General features: G+C 39.1%; 1 protein-coding gene across 2 annotated transcripts in view; it reads left to right on the forward strand.

Moving 5' to 3' along the window:
* Nucleotides 1-12,776, forward strand: part of PPIA (peptidylprolyl isomerase A) — a 194,292-nt gene extending 181,516 nt beyond the window's left edge. The window contains exons 3-4 of one of the 2 annotated variants that reach the window (XM_069071896.1): nt 12,169-12,454; nt 12,675-12,776. In XM_069071896.1, the coding sequence (XP_068927997.1) occupies nt 12,169-12,454; nt 12,675-12,726 (338 nt within the window). In that variant the 3' untranslated portion in view covers nt 12,727-12,776. Of the gene's footprint in view, nt 1-12,168; nt 12,627-12,674 lie in introns of those variants that run through there. The other variant, XM_069071894.1, reaches the window with a different exon arrangement.
* Nucleotides 12,777-13,400: the final 624 nt, after the last annotated feature.

Consider the following 13,400-nt stretch of genomic DNA (forward strand, 5'->3'; position numbering starts at 1 on the left):
AATCTATGTTTTTCTAAGATCTTTGAGCTCATTATTTCTTATGGCACAGCAGTACTCCATCACAATCACATACCACAGCTTGTTTAGCCATTCCCCAGTTGATGGGCATCCCTGAGATTTCCAATTTTTTTGCTATCACAAAAAGAATTGCTATAAATATTTAGTATATATATATATATATATATATATATATATATATAGAACATATGTATATGTATATAACATCTCTATATATAGAACATATATGTGTGTTTGTGTGTGTGTGTTTTTTTTTCCTTTTCCCCTAATTATCTCTGGAAATAGGCCTAGTAGTGGTATTACTGGGTCAAAAGGTATGGGCAGTGTAATAGCTATTTGTGCATAATTCCAGATTGCTCTCCAAAATGGTTGGATCAGTTGACAACTCCACCAACAATGAATGTGTCCCAATTTTTTCACATCCCTTCCAACATTTGTCACTTTCCCCTTTAATAATTTTAGCCAATATGAAATTTATAGAATGATATCTCATGGTTGTTTTAATTTGCATTTAATTTGACTAATGCTTTTGGAAGGCATCCTCTATTCTAGCTATGCAGTTGGTTGAAAAGATTTTTTCTCACCACATAATTAGCAGAATGAAATTAGTTACAGAAGGTCTACATATTTCCAAGATGTCTCCAAGGCATTTCCATTACCCGTGATCACAACTCTCCAGGAAGCAGGCTCCCCAACCTCTTCCACATGGAGAATTTTGTGAACATACTCTGGGCATGCATCAATCAATCTCTATTATAGTTATAAGGGCTAGCTTTTCTGGGAGGGAGAGTGAAGAGGGATATAATGAAAAACATAGGTGATGTAAAAAAAATAAGTAAAAAGTAAAACAGATAATGCCTGTATACCCAACTTAGTGGGCTGGCTATTGTGGGCTCCAAAGGACCTTGCCTTTTGAAGAAGAAAAACTATCACAGTTAAAACTCTGAGATTCTCCTATGGGGAGGAAAATAATTGTTTTTTTTTTTTTCTTTTGTTCTTTTACTGGTGAAAGTCTTACTTCACTTAAAAGAGCTAAAGTTTAGGTTTGGCTCTAAACTAAAAGAGAGATATCAGGTTCTCTTTTCCACTAATGGGAAAGAAATAGAACCTTCAGGTGAGGACTCTGGCTGAAATTAAAAGCAGAGAAGATCCATGATATGATATCTTGCTTCCTGGAGTCATGCCTAGTAGCCACCATTGAATTAATGGAATATTTACATGAGGCCAACAGGGATCAAGGCCCAACTATATGCTACACCGGCAGTGACTACCCAGTCCTTGAGATCAACAGAGAGTAGGCCCATTAGGAAAAACACAACTATATCACCAGAAGAACATGAATAGTCCTGTTATGTCAAAAGCATGATTTTCTCCTCCACATACACAGCCCCAGCCATGTATTTGCAAAATTCCTGCCTCTCCCCATATATTCCTTAGGTGAGTCCACTAATTCCACTGCATTTGTGAGAAAGTAAACCCTAGTTTGGGGGGGAAATGTCTTACTGTACTGGTGCTTTTCTTACTTTACTTTTTTTCTTCTAAGTAATTGTGTCCTTTGGCTGATAAACAAAAGTATATTACTTATAAATTAAGGTTTTCTGTTAGGACTTGTAGACCCAAACAATACCTTGAATTTTGGGTAACTTTTTTTTTTTTTTAAAGCAATCGGGGTTAAGTAACTTGCTCAAGGTTACACGGCCAGTTATTTCTGGGTGTGGTGCTGAGTATGTGAGCCCGGATTTGATCCAGGTCATCCCGACACTGGAGCCAGTGCTCTTACTCGCTGAGCCACCTGGCTGCCCAGCTTTCTATGGGCCTCATACACAAGACTGGGGTGCCCTGGGTCCTACAAAGAAACACTGACATGATGTACAAATACAACTTGACTTATTCAATATGTATGTCCCTGAAAAGTTGTATAGATTAGATTTTTATATATCAAATAATGTTTTGGGTGACTATATATGGAGTTTCCTAGGGAACTTCGGTATTTCAATTCTTTTTTCATTCTTTTCTAATACAAACAAATATCCCCTAATGTATTTGTTTTGCAATTTTGGATTTTCAAATATGGCATTCTCTTGGGTCTAGTTTTATAAGTCCTGCTGAGGCAGCTTTCTGCTTCAGAACTTGTAAAGTTAAAAACATAGAGATATTCTGCCTGAATTTTTTGGATCTTTAGACTAGTCTGGTTGTCAGCAAAACGATCACTACTGTAATGCATTCAATACTGTATGGTTTGTAATTCCCCTTTTCATTTTATATATGTGTGTATGTATGTATATATGCACACAAATACATATATACATATAAACACACATATATATTTATTACATATGTATGTTCATAGATGGATGGATATATGGATATTTGGAATTTTTGTACTGCAAATGCCATCCTACCTCCATAAATAGGAATTGCTAAATTCAGAACTTTTTTCTGTAACTTTTTAAGACCCTGAAGTTTTCCCCCAACACAGGCAGCATTTATATGTTGTAAAGGTTCTTTACAAAACCTTTTTTTAGCAAAGACTCTATTGTTCATTCTATAAGGGAGCTCAAGGCCATTAGCCTTGGCAATGGAAAAGGTTATTTAGATTAAACCAAAAACAAAACAAAGCAAAAAACCCTCCCAAGGATACTTTGATTGTGTCCTACTTATCTTTGAAATTTATTGCAATTTCATTTTTTGCCCATATATCTCTAAACTGCTGGGAAAATCTCTCCATGTTGCTAAAGTTGTGATAATGCATAACTCAGCCCAAATGAAATAAGTTTTTTTATAGCACCAGAATTCCAGGGACTAGAGATGAATAGATTCTTGCATCTCCAGGGCAAATAAGAAAAACTGAATCCCAAGCTCATCTAGACCAACTAAACAATCATTGCCCTAGAATCTCTAAGAACATTATTGCGGAGCGTCAGAGATGGCACCTTTTCTATATGTAACAGTAGTGAGTGGCATAAGACACTCTTTCGCAGCTCCTTCCTTCTGGGGTCCAGGGCATATAACATTTTCTAAGTCAATTCCCTGCCCTCCCCCTCCCGTCCAAGGAGCCTTCTGTAATAGGACGATTGGGAAGGAAGAAGTCATGTGAGGCTCCTGCCACAGAGAAGGGGTTTCAGCTCTCCACTTAGCAGACCTCTCATTGGAATTTTGCTGGCTCAGGTTGAACCTAAATTTCTTTTTTATCCAGACAAGATGCGACCTCTTCCCTGATGTGGGGGAGTTATATTGATTTGTATAAATAAAAATCTATTTGGTTTGTCTTGAACTCCCAGCTGATGAAAAATCCTAGCAATTAGAAAGGGAGTTTTCTAGATAGCTAGGACAAGCAGTGATCAGATTGTTGGACCTCGAGTCTGGAAGACCTGAGTTCAAATCCAGCCTTAGGCATTTATGAGCTGCATGACCCTAAGACAAGTCATTTAACCTCTATCTACCTCTCCTTCCTAGTTTGTAAAATGAGGACAATCATAGCATCTACTCCACAAGGTTGTTGTGAGGGTCAAATGAGATCACATTTATAAAGTGCTTAGCATAGTGTCTGGTACACGGTAGGTGCTTAATAAATGCTTATTCCTTTCCTCTCTGTGTCCTAAAGTGACTATAGTCTCCTGCTCTGCACATTATTAATTCTTGCACATCCTGAATGATACCTTAGAAATACTGATTTTTTTTAGAATACCCAATCAAAATAGAAATAGCCTTAAATTTTTTTTTAATTAAATAAAGAGGGTCAGCTACATGGCACAGTGAATAGAGCATGGCCCTGAAGTCAGGAAGACCCGAGTTCAAATCCAGCCTCAGAAACTTAACACTTACTAACAGTGTGACCTTGGGCAAATCACCCTGCCTTCCCCCTTCCAAAAAAGAAAAAAAAAAAATAAGGAATAAGACATAGGCTCAGTGGAAGAGCCAGCAAGATGGAAGAGATGAGGAGGCAGGAGGTTCATTGCTGTCCATTCCTGGCAGAGCAGGATTAGCTTTAGTCTCCTCTCTTTTCATTTTAGGCATTCTCTTTCTGAAACTTTTAGTTCAGGGCGATGATCACAAGAAGTCATGGTACTGGCTAGTGGAGCAGCTGAGAGGTGACAGATGCCCAACCTTGTTTCCCTTTTCTGAAGTCCTTCAGAGGGCGGCCTGTCCTCCCCCCTCACACTCGTCCCCTCTCACTGCCCTCAAGATTTCTGCTCTCTCCCTCCTTCAGGATAAGCAGAGGAGACTCTCTCTCTTCTAGTAGTCATTCACAGTCCCTAGGGATCTTTGGATCAGAATACACTGATTATTTCTGTGCCGTCTTGGTACATACCCATTTCAGCTGTACTCTAGCTCCTCAGGTAAAGTAGGCTGCATGGATAAAAAGTAAAATCTAGCTAATCTTTTATGGTGATGGCATTGTAGCCCAATTCTGACGCTATCTTTAGGGTTGCAGTCCTCCCCAAACCCATCTGGGGAACTTCCAGCTCCTCACAAGCCCATCTGGGACCACTGACGTCTCTACCACCATTCAGATGGACGAGCTGAGCCTCTCCCAAAGAAACCACATCACTCCCCTTGGGCCTCCAGCCCTCCCAGCCTTTTGTAGCCACAAAGACCATCCTTCAGTAAATTTCTTTCCTCCCAGGGTGTGGTGCTCCCTTAATTTATAACAAATCTCACATTTTGAGGACAATGCAGTCAAGTGTAGGGAGCAGTATGGATTGGAGAATACATAAATTTCTGTTTTCAATTATTTTCTACAGACCTTTCAAAATAATCCTAACCTATTTGACTGAAGGAGTGGTCCATTAAATCAGGTACCAAAGAAAAAATGGAATTATGGAGCTGAACAACTCTAGGACTACAGCCATGTAAGGCAGCTGCAGTCAGGTCCCCTGCTCTGGTCAGACTTTTTAAAAGAGATACTCAGTCCTTTGAGTGGATACATTATCTGTCTTCCCAGCTGCATCTACTTCCTAGTCAGAAAAGACCTTGAAAATGAGATTGTGCTGTGCTAGAGACTTAGGGTTTGCCTCATAGGGCCGGCCAGCAGAGGTATCAAACCTAGCTAAATCTCTAGAACAGAGGTTTATTCCAGTGCTTAGCATAGTACCTGGTAGACAGTAGGTGCTTAATAAACGCTGCTTGTTGTTCTTAAACTTTTCTGTGTCATGAACCCCTTTAGCAGTCTGGGAAATCCTTCTCCACATAGTCAGTTAATAAACATTATCTAAGGTCTTACTGTGCACCAGGCACTGTGTTAAGCACTGGGGATACAAAGAGATGTAAAAGATAGCCCCTGGTCTCAAGAATCTCACAGGTTATAATGCACAAAATAAAATACACAGGATTACAAAGGGAACCAGTTATGGTGAAATGGTTTTGTATGCATGTGTATATATATGTGTGTGTGTGTGTATATACATATATGTGTGTATATATATGTGTGTGTATATATATATGTATAGCAGCAAGCACCCCAGCATCCCCAGGGTGGCTGCCAGCACAGGTTCTTGGATCTGCTTTGATAAAGGAAAGCAACTCAAAATGGGTTAACAGGCTTACTTTAATCAGTCAAATATGTATCGTTTACCTAGTTCAGGGGAAAAAGGTCAGCACCCCGAACTTCAGAATATACAGACAGAATTATCAAGACAGAGAAACAGATCAAGTAGACAGGTTTCCAAACTGTCCAACCATTACATCCATTCCAAATCAACATCTGGGTTTTTCAAAGCTGAGGGGGCTCTGGACAACGGCTTCCCAGAATCTAGATCAAATCACAGAACACTTCTCAAAGTGAGACCCAAAACAAAGCTACACATCAGGGCTTATATAGCCTTCTCCTGGCTCAGAGAATGTAACAACCTTCTGGACCCACTGGCCAATCAAGAAGTATCTACTGAAAAACAAGCCTCCCACCCCAGGCTCCAGGTGCACTTTAGCCTAGGGGCAGGGAACATCTTAAAAATTTGCATTTCCATTACAATATAGTATATGTGTAGACAAATCTATACAAATATACATGTATATACATATGTGTATACATGTATACATACACAGTTATTTATATATATTTAAAGTCACAGACTCCACCCAGGTTAATACCTCCTGTCTAGAGATTCACCTAGGCAGCGGCAGATTGCCACTGACAACAGATGGACACACTGTGTGGGCTTGAGTCTGGTGCACAGTTTTTCCCCTCTGAGGACTCAACCTGCAAACTCGTGAGTGTAACTGCCAAGTTGAGGAGGTATTTTCAGAAGGGATGGTAAAAGAGTAAAGCAGAAAAGGAAAGATCATAAGGATTAGGCTAATAAGCCAAAGATAAACTAGCATTTTAAATAATAAAACCAAGAGCTACTTTTTAAGACTAAAATTAACAAACAATAAGCAAATGTAATTTTCAAGGATAAAGAGAGGAAAAGTCTTGTCATCAAAATCACAAATGAGAAAAGGGGAGGTCACAAGAGATGTGAAAGAAATTAAGAAAGTTATCAGAGATGATAATGCATAGCTTTGTACTAATATTCTTGAAAACCTAAAAGAAAAGGATGACTATCTACAAAAATGTCTATTTCCTGGCAAGACAGGATATAGAGAACAAAAATAGACCAATCTCTGAAAGAAGAGACAGACCAACCATTATTGACCTCCTGCATAAAAGGCACTATGGTCACACTAATTTACAAATGAATTCCTCCAAACCTTCAAAGAACAAGTAATCCCTATATAGTTAGATTCTCTCAGTAATTATAGAGGACAAAGGCATACCCCTCAATTCTTTCAATGAGCCAACTACAGTTTTGATAACCAATTATGGCAGATGAGACTGAAAAAGGAAATTACAACCTACATATGAATATAAATTCAAAATACTGAATTAAATATTAGCCAATGGAGCACAGCAATATGCAGCAATTTAAGATTTCTGTTATAACCAAGTAGGATTTATGCCTAGAATGCAAGGTTGGTTTAATATTAGGCAACTAAGAAGTAAATATAATAAATCATATCAATAAAGAAAATACATATTGGGGCAGTTAGGTGTCAAAGTGAATAGAGCACAGGTCCTGGAGTCAGGAGGACCTCAGTTCAAATTCGGCCTCTGACACTTGACACAATTACTAGCCGTGTGACTTTGGACAAGTCACTTAACCCCAATTGCCCTCCAAAAAAAGGCAAAAAAAAAATTACATATGAAATGAAATTACATAAAAGGTGCAAAATGACCTTGGGTTAAAAATATAGGAATAATTTCTTCAAAACTGTTTAAAAATAGAGGAAGAGGATCTTGTCTCCATAGGAAAAAAGTCTTATAAATCTAGCACTTACAGAACTTGCAATGAAGGAACATTAGAGTCATTCATTAAAATATAGATGTAAAGCAGGGTTAGGCATAGTGACAAGGAATGAAAAAAATTAGAGGAAAAAGGCATTGGAAATAAAGATGTTTTAACTGTCTATTTGTAGATGTCCTGATTATGGAGCTAGAAGATCAGAAGAGCAGAACTAAAGGATGTGAAGTGGGCTGGCTTGGTTTTCAAATCCCAGCTCTGGGTGCTTTTGGGGAAGTCACTTCACCTCTCTCTGCCTCACTGTGATCATGTTAAAAGAGGGATGGACTAAATGACCAGCTTTAAAATCCATGATTCTGTTAGGTAACAGCAAGGGACTGAGATTAAATTCCATTCAATGAGTGTTACTAAGCATCTGCTACATGGCAGCCCCTCTGACTGACATTAGAGAGAGAGAAAGGAAACAAAGAAGGAAGGAAGAAGGAAAGAAGGGAAGGAAAGAAGATAGGAAGAAAGGATGGAAAGAAAGAAGAAAACAATCCCTGACCTCTAGGAACTTCCTTTACCTTCTACAGCGATAGGAATCAATATATACATAGTGGCTGAAAAACAAAAACAAAGCAAGAAATATACCCATAAAATATTTACATTTCTATGTATGTCACTTGAGGGAGTTTAAATTAACTCAGAATACAATATCAGAGTGAGTTATCAGAGATACTAGACTTAAACTATCAACTTAAGCATTTTCAGCCACACTAGAGCAGGAGCATGAGACAGTCATTTAAAAAGAACAAAAAAGATTAGGTCTCTCTATCTCATTCAGGCTGGAAATACAGGGGCTACACATGGATGATCTTACCACTTAGCACAGAAGTTGACCTGCTTCATTTTTCATATCTCGTCTGATTCACCCACCCTTCCTTAGTCAGCCTGGTATCCACCAACTCCTACAAGCTTACCATATTAGGGTGGACATAAGATTGGTTTAGCTCGCTGCAGGCTCAGAACCTCTGAGTTTAAGAGATATGCTAGCTTATTTAGTACCTGGGATCCTAGGTATAAGCCACCATGCCCACCTGGGCTCATAGTCACTTTTTTCCAAAACAGTCTTCAGAATCTCCTTTGGACACTTGGAGATCTACTGAAAACACCTGGGGTTCTCCACTTCTACAATAGCCACTCTTGATCTAGTAGGAATTTCTTTTTAACACCTAGCTGTGTGAATTCCAATTAGTCTAGAAATGAATGAGTTGTTGATCCAATATTAATATATGAAACTTACTAGATATAATTGACTTGTAGCCCCCACCCCTTTGGGGTAATTCATGCTCTCAAGTCACTTCTTATAGCACTCATAGATTTGTTCACTTAATATGTTGTGATTAAGGGTTTTTTTCTGGGGCTATATATCTTGGGGGGTAGTTTTAAAATCTTATTTTTATTGAAATCTTTTGTCTTTATGTCATCATTTCTGGATGTATTCCTCCCTTACCTAGCAAAATATCCCCTGTAATTTTAAAAGAAAGATCAAAAAAGGAGTTCCTCAAAACTAGCCAACAGTTCAACTGGATCATACAGTTCTTAGTATCATGAAATTAAATAGAAAAGAAAAATACAAATTCTTTCAACTGTTCACTTTTTTCTCAGATCTTTGGTGCTGATGGAAAGCTCTTAGAACACACATCTGTAATTCAGGAAGGAGAAATGAGTTAAGACCTGTTTACTCCTGGGTCTCAGTTTCACCTATTAGAGGGACTCAGGGGAAATGAGGTTTTGTCTTGGCTCACCGTCTGTTTGAAAACAGAATTGGACATAGTTTACAGTCCCCGTCACTGGGGGAGTGGGGGTTACGAGCTGTGCCTCTAATCAGCAGTCAGTAGGCTCAGACCCAACTCTCCTTTGTCCTGGTCACCGTCACTGCTCATACTTTTGCTACCCATTTCAGTGACTGGTGCTGCCATCTCAGAGGAAAAAAGGGAACACAGAATAGATACTGTCTTTTTAGTCTTTTGCTTTGGCTTCTGCTCCTAATGGAAAAAGAGAATAAGCAAGATGGCAGATGGATGGGGGGAGGGGAAGGCAATCTTTTTCTGTGTTAGGATTCCAGAATTTGCTCTGCCGGCTTCTCTCTTTCTGTGAAACATTTCCCCAGAGACCAAAAGAAGAAAAATTCAAAGATCTAAAAGGGCTAGGCAGATGCTGCTTGACTGCCTACATATGCCCAATACAAATCAGGAAAAAGTGATAGAAGGGTAAATACCATTTACTATAGTGACAAAAGGTATATTTGAGCACCATAATAATAATTTTTTTAAATTTTTTGCTTTTTGGAGGGCAATTGGTGTTAAGCGACTTGCCCGAGGTCTCATGGCTAGTAAGTGTTAAGTGTCTGAGGCTGGATTTGAACTCAGGTCCTCCTGACTCCAGGGCCAATGCTCTATTCACTGAGCTACCTAGCTGCCCCATAATAATGTTTTTTTTTTGCTTTTTGGAGGGCAATTGGGTTTAAGTAACTTGCCCAAGGTCACATGGCTAGGGTTGTGTGTGTGTGTGTGTGTGTGTTAGTGTCTGAGGCCACATCCGAACTCAGGTCCTCCTGACTCCAGGGCCAGCACTCTACTCAACTGTGCCACCTAGCCGCCCCTGCCCCATAATAATTTTATAATACATAGCATTTACATAGCTCTTTTTGTCAAAATGCTTTTGCCTACAAGATTTCATTTCAGTGAGACAGCAGCTTTGTAAGGTGAATGTTCCAGTTATTATTGTGATTTTGTTGATGATGAAACCAAGGTTGAGTGACTTACTCATAGTCACATAGTAAATCACAAGAGAACACTTGTCTTCAGAAGACCCTAGAACAATGTTTCCCAAACTAGATGAAGAACTAGTGAAAAATCTAAAATTTCTGTCCGTGGACTGCTCTGAGGTTGGCAGCATCCACATGTCTTTTCTTATTATCTCAGAAACCAAGGAGAAAGATGGGGCAGGATGAAGGAAGAAGGAAGAGAAGGAGTCATCTTTTTAAGCATACAAGTTTTAAGAAGTAAAGACCTTCTATACCCCAAAGAGATTTTTTTTAATAGAGGAAAAGAACCCATATGTACAAACATTTTTATTGCAATTCTTTTTGTGGTGACAAAGAATTGGAAACTGAGGAAATTTCCACCAATTGGGGAATGGTTGAATAAGTTATTTATTTATGTCTATATGGCATACTATCAGGTTGTAAGAAATGATGAAGGACATGGTTTCAGAGAAACACAGGAAGATTGGTACGAACTGAAGTGAACAGAACCAGGAAAACAATTTGTACAATAGGAACAATATTGTTAAGATAAACAACTTTGAAAGACTTAGGAACCCAGAACAACACAATGGCCAACCACAATTTCAGAAGACTCAAGATGAAATACATTACCTCCTGGTTCAGAGGTGATGGACTCAGAGTATACAATAAGAATTTGGGGTGCAGTGGGGTTGGGGGAGGAGACATGGGTAATATGGAAATTTGTTTTATTTGACCTATTTTTGTAACAGGGCTTTTGTTTTTCTTGCTTTCTCAATTGATGAGAAAATATAGATCTGAAAATAATATCAAATTAATTTTTAAAAAAAGTAATGGCTTCCAACAGTGAAAGTTTTTCAAACATTAAAATTGGCCTTAGATTGCAGATGGGTTTTTGGAAAAAGCAACTCAAAGACTCATTTGCTTTTCACCAACAGTATACCAATTGTTCCTTTCCTGAGAACAGTGTTCTCCAACCCATGCTTCCTGCCTAGGAAATGAAATACTTTTTGAATTAAGATAACTTGACCATTGTATCTGGCAGTTGGGGTATGGCACTTTCCATGGAGGCAAGCATGTACTCTTTGGCAACAGGGGTAGAGACATGTGTTGTGACTCTGCTTTGCAAAGCATTTTACATGTTAACTCATTTGATCCTCACAACAACCCTGTGAGGTAGGATATTCATCTATACCTAATTTTTGTCACACTCTTTCTGGTTTCCCAGTTTTTGTCAAATATTGAGTCCTTACCCCAATAGGTAGGCACTTGGATTTATTGACAACTGTTCTAATATCAAACTCTAGTCTAAAACATCTGAATAATTTTGTTGTACTGATGAGGTATGGGCTCTGGGAGCCCCCTCAAGCTCTCCTTGAGTCCTTGTGGTATAGGCTCTGGGAACTCCCTTGGACTCTGATTAAATTGTCTCATTTGATGAGGCATTTGCATGAGGCAATAAGTCTTAAATTGTGGCTGGGCCCAGACCTTTGTTACTAGACTTCCCATCCTTGAGCCTGTCAAAATATCAATCCACCCTTGAACTGGCCTAGCCCAGCATTGTCTGTAAGCTCCAGGTAGCTTCCAGCAACTTCCCATCCTTAATCATACATTGACCCTCCCCAAACTCTTCCTCTAGACCATCTCTAGATTCCTCCCACAACTTTCTGTATATAAGACCCCATCTTGTCTCCATGTGTGTGAGAGTGCCATAGGATGACCTAGCACATACTTACTCTGTGTCTAATGAAAGCAAACTTTTAATAAACTTTACTTTTCTCTGGCTGAGAAGACTTGAGTTGAATTCATTTGGCAGGACCCAGCGTCCTGGTATTTTGGGGTCTCCAGAGCCACCCTAACCCTCTTTATGGGTAACCTCTTCAGTATGATTTCTTGAAATATGATACCCAGGGCCACTTTGCAGATACAGCCACCCGGAGTCCTCGTCTCGGTTCTGACCGCCAGATGCCAATCCCTGCACTTCTTCCTCTGCCATGGTGCCCAGCCCCGGCATCTGTGGCCATGGCCAACCCTAACGTGTACTTCGACATTACCATAGACAAGTTCCAAAGACAGCAGAAAACTTCTGTGCTCTGAGCACTGGAGAGAAGGGATTTGGTTACAAGGGATCCTGCTTCCACAGAATCATTCCTGGGTTCATGTGCCAGGGTGGTGACTTCACATGCCATAATGGCACTGGTGGCAAGTCTATCTGTGGGGAGAAATTTGCTGATGAGAACTTCATCCTGAAGCATACTAGTCCTGGAATCTTGTCCATGGCAAATGCTGGACCCAACACAAATGGCTCCCAGTTTTTCATCTGTACTGCTAAGACTGATTGGTTGGATGGCAAGCATGTTGTCTTTGGCCAAGTGAAAGAAGGCATAAACATTGTGGAAGCCATGGAGCGTTTCGGTTCTTGGGATGGCAAGACCAGCAAGATCACTATCGCTGACTGTGGACAGCTCATAATTTTTTTTTGTTTTGTTTTTTGTCTTGCCCATCAAACCATTATTCTGTAGCTGGAGAGAGCACCCCCAAATCCCATCTGCTCTTATACCCTGTAATCCTTGTGCTCTCACTGCTGGATTTCACTTCCTTTTTCCTTCCACAAGTCTGGCTAGACAACAGAGTTAAGTTTATGATTATGAAATAAAAACTAAACTACAAAAAAAAAAAAGAAATAAGATGCCCAGGTTTTTTATTTGATCATGATTTTTAGAAAGTTGAATGGATCTTATATCATCTATCCTCAACCTATTTTTCAAATCAAGTTTTTTTTTTGTTACTGAAATTTTCTTCTTTTAAAAATATATATTTTTTAATTTTTAAAAAGAAAAAAGGAAAAAATAATTTAAAGATTTTGATTTTGTTCTAATATATATATTTTAAAGCAATTGGGGTTAAGTAACTTGCTCAAGGTTACACGGCCAGGTGTTTCTGGGTGGGTGCTAAGTGTCTGAGCCTGGGATTCAATCTCCAGATCATCCCAATACTGGAGCCAGTGCTCTTACTCACTGTGCTACCTGGCCGCCCCTGTTCTAATATTTATTGTCTCATGGTGTCATTGATTTCTGTTTTCTCCATTCTTTTTTTCGAGGAGTACACTACTTGGCTAAGGTTTTCAACCTTATGTTCATTAGAACATAAAAATTATGTTCTATTTTATTTTTTTTTTTCTATTTTATTCTTTTCATTTCTTTCCCCCAGAACTTTCATTTTTTTTAATCTCTGACTTCATTCATTCATCTATGATGAGGTCAGGGAACCATAAAATGTTGAGGTTTAAGGCTTAGGGGTACACAAGACCC

The sequence above is a fragment of the Petaurus breviceps genome, unplaced genomic scaffold, assembly GCF_028583685.1.
Source record: "Petaurus breviceps papuanus isolate PSGF00001 unplaced genomic scaffold, PetGlider_PUasm1.0 90845, whole genome shotgun sequence".
NCBI lineage: Eukaryota > Metazoa > Chordata > Mammalia > Diprotodontia > Petauridae > Petaurus > Petaurus breviceps.